The sequence below is a fragment of the Delphinus delphis genome, chromosome 2 (assembly GCF_949987515.2).
Source record: "Delphinus delphis chromosome 2, mDelDel1.2, whole genome shotgun sequence".
In the NCBI taxonomy this organism is placed as follows: domain Eukaryota; kingdom Metazoa; phylum Chordata; class Mammalia; order Artiodactyla; family Delphinidae; genus Delphinus; species Delphinus delphis.
The window spans coordinates 160,140,633-160,158,563 of NC_082684.1; the positions used below are offsets into that span (position 1 = coordinate 160,140,633).

The 17,931-nt window shown below is 37.9% G+C and overlaps 1 protein-coding gene across 3 annotated transcripts in view; it reads left to right on the forward strand.

The window, feature by feature from the left end:
- Positions 1-17,931, forward strand: part of CUL2 (cullin 2) — an 82,502-nt gene that overhangs the window by 37,409 nt on the left and 27,162 nt on the right. For all 3 annotated transcript variants that reach the window (XM_060006130.1, XM_060006128.1, XM_060006129.1), the window contains exons 6-8: positions 4,247-4,329; positions 15,089-15,185; positions 15,282-15,392. In XM_060006130.1, coding sequence (XP_059862113.1) covers positions 4,247-4,329; positions 15,089-15,185; positions 15,282-15,392 — 291 coding nt within the window. The remainder of the gene's footprint in view (positions 1-4,246; positions 4,330-15,088; positions 15,186-15,281; positions 15,393-17,931) is intronic.

The following is a 17,931-nucleotide window of genomic DNA, read 5'->3' on the forward strand; positions in this document are numbered from 1 at the left end:
CCCTTGTTGGGGAACTAAGTTCCTGAAAGCTGCATGGCCAAAGGGAAAAAAAAAATATCCTGAATGTTAAGTAAATGAAATACTGTTATGATTTCCTAAGAATCTTCGGATAGATGAGACGAACAGAAAAGATGTGATGAGTATTATTTTAATAGTTAAATTAATGATGGATGAATGACAGAAGGTTAATAGTTCTGCTGTATGAAAAATCTCATAAAAAATATTTAGAAAATGTTGAGACTCTTACGGTTGAAAAGTGTGAAGGACATGGACTTAAAAGAGAACCTACAAGAGAGGAAACACAAATTTGTGGATGCAACAAATTTATTTTAACTTTAAAAAGTAATTAAAGAGGGCTTCCCTGGTGGCGCAGTGTTTGAGAGTCCGCCTGCCGATGCTGGGGACGTGGGTTCGTGCCCCGGGCCGGGAAGATCCCACATGCCGCGGAGCGGCTGGGCCCGTGAGCCATGGCCGCTGAGCCTGCACGTCCGGAGCCTGTGCTCTGCAATGGGAGAGGCTACAACAGTGAGAGGCTCGCGTACTGCAAAAAAAAAAAAAAAAAATTTAAGAAATTCAGAGTAAAACAATAAAGTGTGCAGTTCAACCAATTCACTCAAATTTTTGAGGTACAGTTCAGATTTAAATGTGGAAAATTATAATATATAAAACATATACTGACTATGCAAGAAATACTCTGGTGCGGTGTTTTTTAAAAAATTATTTATTTATTTTTGGCTGTGTTGGGTCTTCGTTTCTGTGCGAGAGCTTTCTCTAGTTGTGGCAAGCGGGGGCCACTCTTCATCACGGTGCGCGGGCCTCTCACTGTCGTGGCCTCTCGTTGCGGAGCACAGGCTCCAGACGCACAGGCTCAGTAGTTGTGGCTCACGGGCCTAGTTGCTCCGTGGCATGTGGGATCTTACCAGACCAGGGATCGAACCTGTGTCCCCTGCATTAGCAGGCAGATTCTCAAGCACTGCGCCACCAGGGAAGCCCTAGTGCAGTGTTTTTTTATTCATGTCGTACATATTTATCGAGTCGCCAGACATTGGGGATACAATGGTGAACAGACAGAAGGTCCGCTCTCCTCATGGGGAAGCAGATGCCAACAAAGTAGAGAAATTAATGTTAAATTTTGTTGGGTGTCAGTGAAGGAAATAAACAACTAAGATGCAGCATTAGTAGAAATTTAAATTAGAATAACCCTTTTAGAAAGAAATTTATCAGTGTCTTTCAGTAGACTTTAAAATGTTCAATACCTGTTGACCAGGTAATCCCACGTCTGGTAATTTGTACTGCAAAACTAATACGGAAAAAACGGTTTAAATGTTTAAAAGTATTCCTTGCAGTCATTAATAAGGGTGACTAATGGGCTAACAGTCTAAATTTCCAATACCCAATAAAAATCACACATAGAAGACTATATACAATATGATTTTGTTATGAAAGTAGGCAAAGGGATAAATTAGTAGAAAACAGTTCATAGAAACATTAACAAAGGGGAAAATGGTTTTTGAAAATATTTGGACACAACATTATATGTTTAATAGGAATAAAGCTGTGGAGGGGAAAGGATGTAGAGAAACAGATCAGTGGGAAATACCAGAATCTTAATAGCAGTTGCTTTAGTTTGTAGGATTATAAGTGAATGTTTTATTTTATAATCGTTCCTTATCACTAATGCCGTCATGCCCACTCCTCTTCCCAGAGGAAATCACTATAAACAATTAGATTTATATCTTTTCTGAATTTTACCTGCACATTTACATATAAATATATATATACACACATAATAGTTTTGACATCAGAGCATACATAAAATTCTGCAACTTGTATTTCTTGCCTTTTGTTTAACAAGTAGGGGTATCAAATAATTATTAATTATTTATTAAACTATTCCCCTTAGTTTTCATTTTTTTGTTGTCACAAACAATACTGTGTGAACATCATTGTTCATTTGTTCACTTATTAAATATATTTTGAATCCCTCTGTGTGCTAGACACTGTACTATATGCTGGGAATATGGTAATGAGTAAAGTAAACAGAAATCTTACAATCATGGAGTTACATTTGTGTATATATCTGCTGGTACATGAGCAGAAATTTTCATGGAGTGAGTACCGGGAAGTGGATTTTCTGGGTCAAAGCACAGCCTGAACTTTGATAGCCCTGCCACCTTGCCTTTCAAAGGCTTTACCAGTTTGCCCTCCTACTACAGCTATAAAATCCCATTTTCTTATGTATTATCTTCTTTGTGCTAATGAAAAAGAAAAAGAAGGCAAAACCTGAAGATTGTTCCTTGTGGGAAAACAGATGCTTTTACTTATTTTTATAAAATTACCAGTGATCAGAAAAAAGTTATCCCAGGGAAACAGTAGAGAGACTAAAAACAGAATCATACCTGTGTGGATGCAGCTACGTTGGAAACAGGAGAAATCATTTTTTTTTTTAGGAGCAATCAGTTTTTGATACTGGAATAATTTGTACTCTGTATGAGAAAAATTTATTGGAGTTTAAAGGCTTTCATGTGAAGGCAAAACTTGAAAACTTTGGAAGGCAGCATAGGAGCACACATATCTCCTCAAGGTTGACCTTAGGGAGCAAAAGAGTTCTTAAAAGACACAAGAATGCAGACAATAACGGAAAAGATTGATAAATTTGAGCACATTAAAATATAATATATTTTTACTTAAAAAATGCTGTAAAGAAATTCAAAAGTCAAGTCACAAACTATGACAAAGTGTGATATGTAAAACTGTCAAGGGATTAATTTCCACGATATATAAACTGTCAAGGGATTAATTTCCACGATATATAAAGAGATCGCATTGAGAGCAAGACAAACATTAATGGAATAATGGGCAAAAGAGATGAATGGACAGTTTACAGAGAAAAAAGAAAACTGAAATGCACAAAAATCATAAAAAGATGTCCAGCCTTATTCAGGAAATTGCCAGTTAAAACGTGAAGGAGGTCCATTTTATGTCCATCACATTGGCAAAGTCTGACCGGAGCCTGGCAGTAGCAGTTGTTGTCAGGATGTTGGCTTCAAGTGTAACGTGGAAAACCACTTGGCTTTGTCTAGTAAAGCTGCACGGCTCCTGTCGGCCAGCATCTCCACTCGTCGGTGTGTATCAGGGAACCGCTTGCTTATGACCACCAGAAGGTGAATACAGGAACAGCCGCAGTGTTCTCAGTGGCAAAAGCTGGGATCACAAACAGTGTCATCAGCAGTAGAAAGTAAAAGCTGATCATAGTGTCTTCATACAAGAGGATACTATATAGCAATGCCAATGATTGAACTATAAACGCTATCAATTTGGTTGGATTTCAATAAGTTACAGTTAAAAAATTATACATAAGAAATAAGATTAAAAAATAACAAAAAATAAATTTAAAAATAACAACAAACAAAACAAACCAAAACAAAAATCATACATGGAAGAGCATACAATGTGATTTTGTTATCAAGGTCAGAAACAGTCAACTTCAGGACTTCCCTGGTGGTCCAGTGGTTAGGACTCCGTGCTTCCATTGCAGGGGGCACGGGTTTGATACTTGGTCGGGGAACTAAGATCCCACATGCCACGTGGTGCGGCCAAAAAAAAAAAGAAATAGTCAACTTCAAAAATATCATATGGGGATAGTTACACACTTGGTAGAGCTGTAAGGAAGGGAATGATTTAACACAAAACGCAGGATAGTGATAATCTCTGAGGGGAAAGAAAGGAGGAGGACATTTGGGGCAACAGTAATGGTGAAGTCGTATTTCTTAAATTGGGTGTTGAATACAGGTATGTTTATTTTATTATTCTTTAAATTGACTTATTCTTTTATGTTTGTATGAGAGGTGTTATAATTTCAAAAACCAGCCAACAGCCAAATCACATTATTTTATTTAACATAACTCCTTTGTTTCCATTATAGTTTTGGTGTCTATAGCCCTTCCCTAATATTGGGCATTTAACAATCAATAAATTAAGGTTTTATAAAAATCAGTTATTTCTGTAAGATTTTCAATTAATGATAAAAGCTTAATTCCGTTGTTTGTACAAGTCTGATATGATAGTCATTGTCATTTTAAATTAGAAATTTATTTTCCTTATATTCAATTTTTATTTGAATTTTGAAGTAGAGTTATAAATACTTCATTTGATGGGTGTTTTTACTTTTAAAAGAAGTCTTGAACAAATGTTTAAATCAAATACTGAGTAATTCAGCCTTGATGATTTTCCTTTTTCCTGGCAGCTAGCATTGGATATGTGGAGGAAATTGATGGTTGAACCACTTCAGACCATCCTCATCCGAATGCTGCTCCGAGAAATCAAAAAGTGAGTACTGACATTGATCTTCCTGAGTCAGTTCTAATTTGCTGTTTGAAATGGTCTAAAATAGTGAACGGTTGCATGGCTGTCAACTGCACATAGGCCTCGTTTTACTGTAACAAGCCTCATTTTCCATTCTAATGCCAATATTTTAAAATCGTTTTATAATCTTTTGGTTTTGGGGGGCACATTTCACTATGACCTAATATGCTTAGTAAATAAATAAGTCCCTGAAGGAAGTGACTTGTTTTGTAATCCTGAAACATCTTGGATCTTGTAGGCAGTGCTGAGTTGTTTGAACATATTCTCAGCTGAAACCCTGATGACAATAACCTACTCAGGAAAACAGATTCTTCCAGTTGTTGGTCACCTTAATAATCAGTTAACTTGTGAGGTAAATTTATGAGAAAAGGGCTTCCCACTGTCCTCATGGCCCAGAGTGGTTGACTCTTTACCTAACTGCTGTGTGAATAACGTTTGGCACCAAGTAAGTTATCCTGTGGAGTCCAGAGTAGAACATTCTTGGTCAGCTCTGGCCTAGAAGATTCTTACTAGACCTCAGCTCTGGGGAATCCGAAACTGAAATCGCTCACACAGATAAATTTTAGGTGACTGGAACTACTGTGAAAGGAATGCTGTAGACCAGTGAATTGCTGTGTGATAATGGCCAAGTCCCTCTGAAACTGCTTTCATTAAGAAGACCCAAATACGGAGTTTTTTATGTGAGGAAAAAAGCAGAGCGTTGTTCTTACTATGGGGCTCCTAATAAGAAATAAGAGGTTAAGAAAAAAAGCCACAAAAGGAGAGACTATTTTAATAATTAATGTTAACACCAAATAGAAAATATGTGGTAGGAGTTAGTAACTTGGTTTTTAAAAATGGTCACTCACACTTTTCATGATTCTACTGTTTCCAAAGGTGATGAGAGAGAGGAAAGGCAGTAGTGAAGCAGTAGGGTGGAACAGTTTTCTTCCTTCCTCTTTCTCCACTGAACTATGACTGACTAAAAGAACACGTCCAACGAGAGTTACAGGCTCTAGTATAATTTCCTTTGCTAAGAAATATTAGCTTTCTTCTTGACTTAGAATTCAGCTATTTTACGTTAAAAGTATAATGAAAATATTGTTACAATTTTCTAAATGCGCTTTTAATGAAATGTCTTTTTTTTTTTTTAAAGAATTTTATTTATTTATGGCTGCGTTGGGTCTTCGTTTCTGTGCGAGGGCTTTCTCTAGTTGTGGCAAGCGGGGGCCACTCTTCATCGCGGTGCGTGGGCCTCTCACTACCGCGGCCTCTCTTGTTGTGGAGCACAGGCTCCAGATGTGCAGGCTCAGTAGTTGTGGCTCACAGGCCCAGTCACTCTGTGGCATGTGGGGTCTTCCCAGACCAGGGCGCGAACCTGTGTCCCTTGCATTGGCAGGCAGACTCCCAACCACTGCGCCACCAGGGAAGCCCCGAAATGTCTCTTTTAATATAATTTTGATCCAACCTAGTAAATTTTCCTTAAGTGTGATTGTTAACTTGTTAAAAATGAATTTTATGAAAAATTAAAGAAAATATAACTGAGAAAAATAATACAACAGTAGGATACTAATTCTGGAAAAGACATAGGGACTATATGTTTAGAGACATTAGGGCAACTTGTTTTGGTTTTGTTGTTAAAATCAGTTTCCATTAAAGTATTATTCAACATGCTTTACTAATATCTCATTTATTTTTTATGTCTACTCTATTAGGTAGGTATTATCTTACATTTTACAGCTAAAGGTACTAAGGCTTAATAATAATAATAAAATATGGAAACTGTATACCAAGCAGTGATCTAAAAACTTTACGTGTGAATCCCATTTAATCTTCACCCTAGGTGATTGGTACAGTTTACCATTTTACAGTTGTGTTGCTCTATTCAGCTCCCATCTTCTTAATTCCAGAGATTCAAATCTGGAATTTTTAACTCTAAATCCATGATGCCTGTCATTTCAATCCGCAGAATGTTTCTTCCACTCCTAGCTCCAGTACTTGAGCTTAATGATGAATATATTTTGGTTTTATAATGCTTTGAGTATTCTAGTGTTTTCACACGTATTTTCTTTATTTGATCTCAAGGAGGCCAGGCAGGTTTTATTTATAAGTAAGCAAATTGAACTTCAATAAGGAAAAATGACTTACTGAACTTGATGTAGGTAGGAAAGAGACTCCATGTCTTTAAGCTTCCAATTTGGGTCTTTCTGCTACATTGCTTTAACATCTATTTACCCTTTGTCATGTGAGATATCATGGACAGATAGGGTGACAGTAAAGCATGATGAGAGAGTGGTAAATTGCCCAGAGCACTGGGAAAAGTAGATTGAAAAAGGTGAGATGAAGTGGAGAGGATTATACAGTGAAAAGATTTCAGAGCAAGGACAAATGACATGCCGGCAATCCCTAACAGATAGACGTGGTTTTATTCCTGCCTAGATAGGTCTCCCTTAGTGCTAACATTATTTAATGTAGTCTGAGAGGTTATTTTTTATCATAATAGCCAAGAGTTACTAAAAGAAAAGACGTGTCTTTCCTAGTTCTTAAATATATTTAGTACTTGGTACACTGTTTACCCTTGGACGTCAACATTTTTTAGATACTGCTGCTTTAAAACTGTTCCCAGGGTTTTACGTTTGTTTAGCCCTGTGATTCTTAAGCACTTGTCCTTTAGCTAAAATGCTTGCTTCCACCGCTCAGGTGCTTATCTGATACTAATGATACAGCTCTTTTCCTACAACTTGGGTTAGATAATCCCTACCTCAGTTAATTGTTCTTTATTTTACCCAAGTAATATACTTTCTCCATCTTTTCACTGTGTGCTCTTAGCTTCATCAGTAGATGAATTAATTTGGTTAGCACCTTTAGGAAAAGAGTAGTTCCTAATGTAACTTTGGTTGTGCAGAGGTATATTTTATGCTGCACCATCACCTGCATCTCTAGGAGTTTTTGTATAGAATCACACATAGAACTGTCCTTCATTTTCTTATTGTAAGAGAAATATACAGATCATAAAAATTCCCCAACTCACAGGTAGTGTGTTGATCTTCTTGGAAGATTTCACAAAGTTGAGGGCCATCTCAGCCTTGAAAGAGGTAAAGTTATCTGTCAAGCTAATAGAGGACTTTTTCTTGTGAAATCAAAATGTTCTGCTAAGTGAAAATTCTTACTAGGCATGAATGCTGAAATGCTCAGTAAACTGTAATACAATTTCATGACTTTTGAAAAAAGTTGTATTGGGTGGAGTAGGGTTTCTGTAGATCAGAAAAGATGGTCTAAAAAGGTCACAGGCAGGAAAACAAGACAGCAACATAAAGTGACGTAAAAGGCTAAACGACCATGTATCCTCTGCTTTTAAGGTACAGACTAGATCCAGGCTCTTTTTTTGATTAATTGTATTCTATAAAGGTGGCTTCTTTTGAGGTATATAAGCGCTACAGGAATAATCCCAGCTTCATGCATTTTAGAGAAACTGTTTCAGTGAAGTACTAGATTTAAAAGTGGAATGTAGGTTGCAGAATTTTTTTGTTTGCTTAAGAGAGTCAATGAAACAATTGTTTAATTTTCTTCATGGTATCATGAAATCTGTACACATAAAATTTAATTGATAATCCAAAAGTAAAAGTGCTCCTTCTATATAAGGAAGAAAGATACAAGTGATGTAGTCATAGGTTGTGTATCTGCATGTTTTTCACAGTGTCTGCTTCACTAAGGAAAGATAAAAGTAATTCTATTCATATAATAACTTGTTTTTTATAATAAAATAGTAGAATTGCCAATTGGGGCTTTCAGCGTAGTAACAACCTAACATTGTTTTTAATTTTAATAAATAAAATGCTGTAACTTTGTGGATCTAAATGTTACAGTGTAAGAATATGAAATTAGAGAGAAGAAAGTAGATACATTTTTAAATGCAGGTAAAAGGATTTGCTTAGATGCTTAAAGATACTGTTGAAAACACAGACTTTTTAATGCTAAATGGATTCAGAATTGCTTTCCTTTTTTCCAGTAGCTCCACAGTTAACTTTCTAGTGTCAAGTAGTCTTTGAACAAAAGTAGAAACTTTAAGTTTTAATATTTTTTAAAAAATATTTTATTTATTTATTTTTGGCTGCATTGGGTCTTAGTTGCTGTGCGTGGGCTTTCTCTCTAGTTGCGGCGAATAGGGTCTACTCTTCGTTGCGGTGGGCGGGCTTCTCATTGCAGTGGCTTCTCTTATTGTGGAGCACAGGCTCTAGGCGTGCGGGCTTCAGTAGTTGTGGTGCCTGGGCTCAGTAGTTGTGGCACACAGGCTTAGTTGCTCTGTGGCCTGTGGGATTTTCCTGGACCAGGGCTCGAACCCATGTCCCTTGTATTGGCAGGTGGATTCTTAACCACTGTGCCACCAGAGAAACCCCAAAATAAAAACTATAAATAAAATTCTTTCTTTCCCTTTGAATTAGGAACAATCTATAACATAGGCTGCTATGGCTGATTTGTGTTTTCTCTGGCATGTTCTTATGTTTGTTATTCTATTTCTTAACTGTTAAGAAATTATAGATTTCATTGAGGAAAAATATCTTGGATAAAAATAAAATTTAGGGCTTCCCTGGTGGCGCAGTGGTTGAGAGTCCGCCTGCCGATGCGGGGGACATGAGTTCGTGCCCTGGTCCGGGAAGATCCCACATGCCACAGAGCGGCTGGGCCCGTGAGCTATGGCCGCTGAGCCTGCACTTCCAGAGCCTGTGCTCCGCAACGGGAGAGGCCACAACAGTGAGAAGCCCGCGTACAGCAAAAACAAACAAACAAACAAAATAAATAAATAAAATTTAATGTAGTAGTTTTTATTCTTTTGTATCTCAGTTTCTGAGAGATGTTTTAAATTTCCCAGCTCATTTTAGATTTATGGATTTTCATCGGTGCAGTTGTTAGTTTTTGTTTTATGAATTTTGAGGCTCTGTTGTTAGTTGAATAAATATCAGGGTTATTCTGTTCATGGTTAATTGTTTTTATTGTTATGTAGTAACTTTATTTATCTTGTGCTCTTTTTCTGTATTGTCACATATTAATATTGTTATAACAGTTTTCTTTTGGACTTTTGGGGATTTTGCTGTGTGTGTGTATCATTTTAGTGTAAAATTAAATATAGATACAGGAGGCCATACAACACAAACGTACAGCTTAATGAATTATTATAAAGTGAATGTGCTTGTTACTGCCACCCAGGTTAAGGACTAGAACCATGCCAGCCTCCCCTGAGACCCTTGTGTGTGTCCTATCCCCTCCCTTTCTCCCATAGTAACCACTACCCAACTTTTGAGGCAATCACTTTCTTCTATTTCCTTATGGTTTTTTCACCCATGTGTGCATTCCTAGACTCTGTAGTTTAGTCTTGTCTATCCTAAAAAAACCTGCTCTAGACTGTGCCCAGACTGAGCTAGACTGAGCTAGACTGCGCCCAGACTGCACCCTGACTGCTCCCAGACTGCACCCAGACTGCCCCCCCAAGACTGCTCCAGACTGCACCCAGACTGCAGCAGACTGCGCCAAACTGCCCCCAGACTGCGCCAGACTGCTCCAGACTGCTCCAGACTACACCTGACTGCTCCCAGACTGCACCCAGACTGCCCCCAAACTGCGCCAAACTGCCCTCAGACTGCTCCAGACCACACCCAGGCTGTGCCAGACTGGGCCCAGACTGCTCCAGACTGCACCAGACTGTGCCCAGACTTCTAATCTAACACATCTTTTAATCAATAGGTTTCTCCTCCATCCCTTTTTTTTTTAACTTGTAACTTATTTGTTCATGAATCCTGGCCATTTGATCTTTAGACTTTACCACTGTCTGGATTTTGCTGATTGCATGCATGAGGCCCATTTATACGTGTTTCTTTGTCCTCTGTTTCCTGTAAATTGGCAGTTCAGTGTTTTACTCAGACTCAGGTTGGTTCTTGCCGGCAAAACCAAAGATATTTTGTTCTTTGGTAATGTCTGATTTTTCACTCTTTTTTTGATGTAAGCAGCCACTGATGCTAAATGCTGACATCTTTTACTGTATTGGGGTTTGTAAAAAGTTGCCACCTTAATTCTGTCATTCGGTTTTCATTTTTTAACTTGAAAAATTTTATAAAAATATTCTTACCCTTATCTACTATTTGGTTATCATATAGAAAGGGCGAAATAACTGCTTGTTTCTTTTCTTTTCTTTACCCAGTTGTCAGGATAATGAGTTGGTTTGCTGTCATGTTCAAAAAGTGGCCAATTAGCTTTTTTTTTCCAACATACTGTGATGAAACTTATAGACTTTATATTTGACCTGTTCCTATTCATTGTCTAACTTTATTAAAGTTTAAATAGCCTCTCTTTGGTTAGTTGGTGCCAGAGCCTTTTTGAAGTGACCCTAGTCATCATTGATAACTTTCTTGCTATCTAGTATGTCAGTGTATTCCAGGCTTATCTTGTACATTTTCTTCCCCAGACCTGGTACCAGCTACTCAGTGAAAAACTTAGTTCCAAATACACAAATGACATGTACATGCATTCTTGAAAACCTTTGAGTGTTCCAGATCCTTTCCTCAATCTTCCTCTCCACAGAGGTAATCCCTGTTATCATTTGGTTAACTGTCTTTTCAAACCTTTTCCTATGAATTTTTATATCTATGTAGAGAAATAAATATGATACAGGATACAATACAGAATATTGTTCTGTTTTCTTTTTTTAAGTATAGAATTTTTTCTTTTTTTCTAACTTCTGAAAATCATTTATGACGTACTTCTTTTAAAATTCAGTTTTATATCTTGATAATTTTTCTATGTTTGTACATAGAGATCTTCCTCATTCTTCCTAAACTCTATATAATATTTGGTATGGCTCTACCTCAGTTTTTAAACTCTTCTCCTAGTAATGTCTGTTAGGTTGTTTCCAGCTTTTCCATTACTACAACTCTTGGTTCTGTCATGCGCAGGTGCAGATGTTTGGAGCCATAGAGTATGTGCATTTAGAATTAATGTTGCCCTCTGTAAAGTACCTGTTCTTCCAAAGGCAGAGTATGGGAACCCGTTTCTCTACTACTCATCAAGTCTTGCCAGTCTGAAGGTGAACTGTTTCCTTGATTTTCCAGTGCCTCCTGAGGTGCTCTGGGGTTGGGGCCAAGCAGTCTGGGCACAGTCTGGCGCAGTCTAGGTGCAGTCTGGAGCAGTCTGGCGCAGTCTGGAGCAGTCTGGCACAGTCTGGCGCAGTCTGGGGGCAGTCTGGGGCAGTCTGGAGCAGTCTGGGGGCAGTCTGGGGGCAGTCTGGCGCAGTCTGACGCAGTCTGGTGCAGTCTGGAGCAGTCTGGCGCAGTCTGGAGCAGTCTGGAGCAGTCTGGCACAGTCTGGAGCAGTCTGGAGCAGTCTGGCGCAGTCTGGGAGCAGTCTGGGGCAGTCTGGAGCAGTCTGGTGCAGTCTGGGGGCAGTCTGGGGGCAGTCTGGCGCAGTCTGGGAGCAGCCTGGGGGCAGTCTGGGCACAGTCTGGGGGCAGTCTGGGGGCAGTCTGGCGCAGTCTGGCGCAGTCTGGAGTAGTCTGGGCGCAGTCTGGGGGCAGTCTGGGGGCAGTCTGACGCAGTCTGGCGCAGTCTGGGAACAGTCTGGGGGCAGTCTGGGCACAGTCTGGGGACAGTCTGGGGGCAGTCTGGGGACAGTCTGGGGGCAGTCTGGGGGCAGTCTGGGGGCAGTCTGGCGCAGTCTGGGAGCAGTCTGGCGCAGTCTGGCGCAGTCTGGTGCAGTCTGGGGGCAGTCTGGGGGCAGTCTGGCTCAGTCTGGGGGCAGTCTGACGCAGTCTGGGGGCAGTCTGGGCGTAGTCTGGGGGCAGTCTGGGGGCAGTCTGGGGCAGTCTGGGGGCAGTCTGGGGCAGTCTGGGAGCAGTCTGGGGGCAGTCTGGGCGCAGGCGCTTCCCTTCCTCGTGGCACCACACTCACTGCTCCTGCAGGGACACACAGAGCAGCTAGTCTGCTGATGACCTTGCTGGTTTTGTGCCAGCCCGCTTTCAGTAACACCACTTCTTGCCTGTCCTCCTTCACTATCTTCCACCCCCTCCCTTTAGCAGTTCTTTCTCTTGTGCATTTTGGTCCGTAATTTTGTTTTTCTGTGCTGTCTAGTCTTCATTCTCTTTTTTTCAATTTCTACAGGTCCAAGGGCTACAGCCAACAATGGAGTGTTAAAAAGTATCCTTCCTGTCACTTCTCAGATTTGGAGTGAGAGCAGGAGGCTGCATTTAATTTGTTGGAACCATATTCTCATTTTAATCATAGGGGGTGAATGGGAGTTTCACCAAGAGATTAATTTACCCATTGTCACATATCAGAATCAGGACTTTTGAGAGTTCCAGCCTAACTTTTAATGACCATCACAAACCTGGTCTGCTCTCTAAAATGCCTTGGTTTTAAAATCACAGTTAGTGCTTTTTTTGGTCTCTTAGCTTTCTTCTCCTCTCTAATTTATTGAAAATGCTTCCCTTTTGCGCCTATCTGTACTTAAAATACTAGCTTATTGATGGTTTACTCATGTACCAGGCACTGTGCTACGTACTTTCTTGGATTATGCATAATCTTTACCATATCCTCGTGAGAGTACATACATTTCTTACCCCCACTTTACAGAAGGGGACATCTCTGAGTACTAAAGGTTAATAAGCACCGGCACAAGGTGACATATTAATGCAACCAGAACTTGAACCTAGGTAGTCTGACTCCAAAACCCTGGTCTTAGGGGCTACAATAAACTATTCCTATTAGTTCCCATCCTCCCAGCTGAGTGATTTCATTATGATTGTTGTAGGCATTTTCCACTTAGCTCTGCCAAGATCAAATAATGAGCCATATTTTAAAAATTCTTCATATTCTTTTCTCAAGTCTCGTCTCTTGGGATCACTGTTCTTAGATGAGACCAGAGCTTATTCAGATAACCAGCTTAGTCATTGCTTTTATATAGTACTAACTTAGCATCATTTCAGTTTATTTTCATTATCTGTCAGCCTAATAGAAATAAATTACAATGATTTTCTATTGTACCTTTTGTGCAGTTATCAAAGTGTATGGTGAATTGAATAATTATGCCTAAGAGTTTCTGAGTTCAGATGTTCTTCTTACAGGAGAGGACAATTTAGTTATTAAGCAGTAGGAATGTCGATGTTCTTTCTAGGCACTACCTTACCTGATTCCCGCTTCTCTGGGCCTTTTGGGGTCAGAAACAAATGGCAGGAGTGCTGAGAATAGCAGCAGTGGACGTTTTCCTGGTGCTGAGCAGGGACAGTAGGATTTGGTCATGAAAATAATTTTAGGTAACCTGATTTTCCAAATATTTAGATGTTTCTCACTTTTGACTGATTTTCATTTGGTCCCAGACAAAGTTAAAAGGCAAAAAGTGATGCGCTCCAAATCAATGGAATAGGTTATATCATTATTTCAGCAGATTTAATTTGGGCTTAAGAGGGAAGGTCAGCAGAGGAAAGGAGCTCACCATGTGTCACCTTGTATGAACTCATCGTTCTTATTAGTTCTTATATCAAAATGTAGACTTTGTAACTACATTTCTGTGACTGTCAGAGGACTGTAGCCATATTAATTCAAGCACAACAAACTTTTCCCAGAATATCCAGATAATTAATGGGAGACAGAATGAGGATTAGAGGGAGGCAGAGGCAGGGAGGGACACTGATATATAAAGGTAATTGCCACAATACTTTTCTTAAATGTTAGAAAATCTTTATATCCCAGTACGAAAACCAGAAGATTTTACTAGGAAATGATGATAATATATTTTTCTGTTGCTTTCTTTGTAAAATAATTATTAATTCAAAGAAAAAAAATATTTTACAGTGAGGTGGAAGATTACCATGGAAAGGTAAACCTTTGACTGTATAATGGTTTGAGTTGAGCATTATTACTGGAGTCAGAAACTTCCAACACAGAGCCAGACCGTTTTACTGTGGCCTTAGGTCCACTCTTATTTTTTTCCTATTTCATTTTCCTATTTATGTAATTATAAAAGCCAAACTTCACCTTCATTTCTTATTGTGATTAAGACTTGCATCACAGTAGTACCCTTGACTAGGTAGGAACTTACCAAAATGTCACATGAATAACTGAGTTGATTTTAGATCCCTTTGTAACTGTAACAGAATATAGAAATATTAAAACATATCTCACTAAATTTCTAAGTAGAGAAATAACTTTGTGCTTAAATGAAAGCAACTCAGTGGCTCTGGCAGACCTCTTAGAGAGAGAACAACAGTTATTAGTCATTTTAATGAGCGATATATTGTATTAGAGTGTACCTTTGAGGAATGAGTCTCATCAGGTTACTGTAGGCATACTTGTGATGGTTCAAAGACTGCATTCTCAGACCACATCCTCTAGTAATAGAGTTTGTGGTGAGTGAAATTCAAATATTCTTAACCACGGGTATTTAAAGTCTTGAATTGATAGGCTCATAGCTACTTTATTAAAATTGAAGAAGTATCATCTTAGTGTCAACATAGTATCTTTAATTTTACAGTTAAGCTTTTCTGTTGTTTATTGAAATCTAATATGTACATAAACTATCATAAATACTAATTCAGCTGCAATATGAAAAATCGTTTTTAAGCATCGTGTGCATTGACCTTTAAAATGCTTTATACATAATGTGATTAGACCAATAGAATAAGCAGCCATATTGTGGCATACTTTGGTATATTCCCATAGATATTTGTATTCTCAAGAATGTTTTGTGTTATACCTTGTTTTAGTGATCGTGGTGGAGAAGACCCAAACCAGAAAGTAATCCATGGGGTTATTAACTCCTTTGTTCATGTTGAACAGTATAAGAAAAAATTCCCCTTAAAGGTAAAAAGCCTCCTTTAAAAACATAAATAATTAGACCTTTAATTTCTTAAGTTGCCTGTTCTAATTTTTTAAATATGATTTAATTGATTTATTTAGTTTTATCAGGAAATCTTTGAGTCTCCCTTCCTGACTGAAACAGGAGAGTATTACAAACAAGAAGCTTCAAATTTATTACAAGAATCAAATTGCTCACAGTATATGGAAAAGGTAAGAAAACATTATGTTACCTACATCATCTATTATATATCAGGCATGGTTTTATTTAATATTAGTTATCTTAGTTAATATATTTTTTTGGTGGAAGAAGTTCTTTTTTTTTGATCATTACACTGAGTTATAGTTAATGTACAACACCTATTGATAAATCATTGTTCCTGCTATGGCATTTTCCATAGAAAAGGTGCTATTCCAGTTTTCATTGTGGTTGATGCTTTCTGATAAAATCCTGATTGCTAGATTTGCTTGTCTTTAAAATTAATATATATTCATATTCTTGGCAAAATAAACTATATTTTGTGCTTAGTAGTAGATAAGGGAATAGGGTAAGTACAAAAGCTAAGGGTTGGGGTTTTATCTTCCTCTAAAATGGAAGGAAAAAAATAGTAAAAATATAATAATTCTAGATACTTGGTCTTTTTGGTCTGTTAAGTTTGTGGAAGGCTGAGAAAAACCTCCACGAGAAATTTTAATCATTAAACCAACACATTGATAACCATATTTATAATTCCATGTATATTTTCTCAGTAAAAGAATAGTGAGATTATAAATTCAGTCATCAGATAAGATATGTTAGAAATTTTAACTAGATTGTTTCATCAGCAGTGTTGGATTTCAAGCATTTTATTATCAGATGATTTTTGTTAGTTTGTTTACCTTTAAGAAAGGTAAAATGGGGACTTCCCTGGTGGCGCAGTGGTTAAGACTCCACACTCCCAATGTAGGGGGCCTGGGCTCGATCCCTGGGTGGGGAACTAGATCCCACATGCATGCCACAACTAAGAGTTCACATGCTGCAACTAAGGAGCCCGCCTGCCGCGACTACGACCCCGTGCAACCAAATAAATATGTAAATAAATATATATTTTTTTAAGAAAAGGTAAAATGTTTCAAGTGGAATAGCTGTAGTGAGGCTTCCATAGGCCATAGGTCAGGAAATATCAGTACTTACTGATATGATACAATGGTGAATATTCCACAAAGCCCAGGTCCAGAAGTCTGAGTTGTTTAATTCTTTTCATGCTTTGTCACTCTTTAGCTCTGGGACCTTGAGGAAGTTATCTAGGACATTTTCCTCCGTTAAGTGCAGGCTACACTAAGTCAGTGGGTCTTAGCACTTAGCCCTTTTTACATCTTAGATTCTTGTTAAAGGTTCTAGATCCAATCCTGAGAAGTACACACAGAATATCAGGGATACATACTCTCCTCGTTATATCTGGTTCTCAAAAACAGGCTGTTGGCAAACAATGGAAATAACCCAAATGCCTTTCAGGAGTTGAAAAGACAGGCAAAATGTGTATACATACAATGGAATATCATTCAGCCTTAAAAAGGAATAAAGTTCTGACACATGCTACAACGTGGATTAACTTTGAGAATATTATGTTGAGTGAAATAAGCCAGACACAAGAGGACAAACATCGTATGGTTCCACTTATATAAAATATCCAGAATAGACAAAATAATACAGAAAGTATTATAGATTAGAAGTTATTGGGAGGGGAGGATAGGGAGTTATAGCTTAGTGGTTACACAGTTTCTGTTTGGTGTAATGAAAAAGTTTTAGAAATAGACAGTTGCACAACATTGTGAATATAATTAATGCTACTGAATTGTACACTTAAAAATGGTTAAAATGACAAATTTTATGTTACATATATTTTACCACAATTTAAAAAAACTAATAATGTAATATACCAAAAACCACTGAATTGTATACTTTAAATGGGTGAATCATATTATATGTAAACTAGATCTCAAACTATTAAAAGGAAGGCCATTGGAGATTATATTTGGGAAATAACATTTATAAGAATAGGTCATTTAATTAACAGACAATTCATATGGCCTTCCTACTTCCCTTTCTGTATCTTTCCTCTAGTTTTGGCTTTTTCTGCCAGCTACAGGTGGTTTATTTGAAGCCCTGCATTGAGGCACTCCAAACTTAATCTACTTTTTATTGATATGCACACTGCCCCCCGTTTTCATTATTTTATTTTTTTCCTTTTCTCATCCTCCCTTGCCTCCCTCAGACCCACATTCTAATTCCTTTTTTACTTAGTTAATCCATAAGCAGGTTAAAGTCATGTTTGTATACTAAACATGGCTAGGTCTGTTTTTCTTTTGAGGTAGAAATTAGCCAGATTCTCTGGCTATTATCTTTATTATCTGGTTCTTGTTGATGTTAACCAGTGTATTGTTTGTACCTCAGTGGTTTTTTAATAGGATAAGCTTTAATAAAGATCTTGATTGAAATATTTGACTATGACTAAATTTTTTTTACTTTAAAAAAATTTAGTGGAATATTTAATGCGATAGTTTACTATCATGTACATACTGTTTGTTTTGTAAGATGAATCAACATAAAGTAATTAGCTTAATCTACATGATCCAGTTGATGTAAATTACTTTCTAGTTTGATAGTTAAATATTCATAAAGTGACCACCTATTCTGGTTTTTAATGATCTTTACCCATGTTTCCTATTGCATATAGGTTGTCTATATGTAGGGTGATTGGGGTCAATAAAT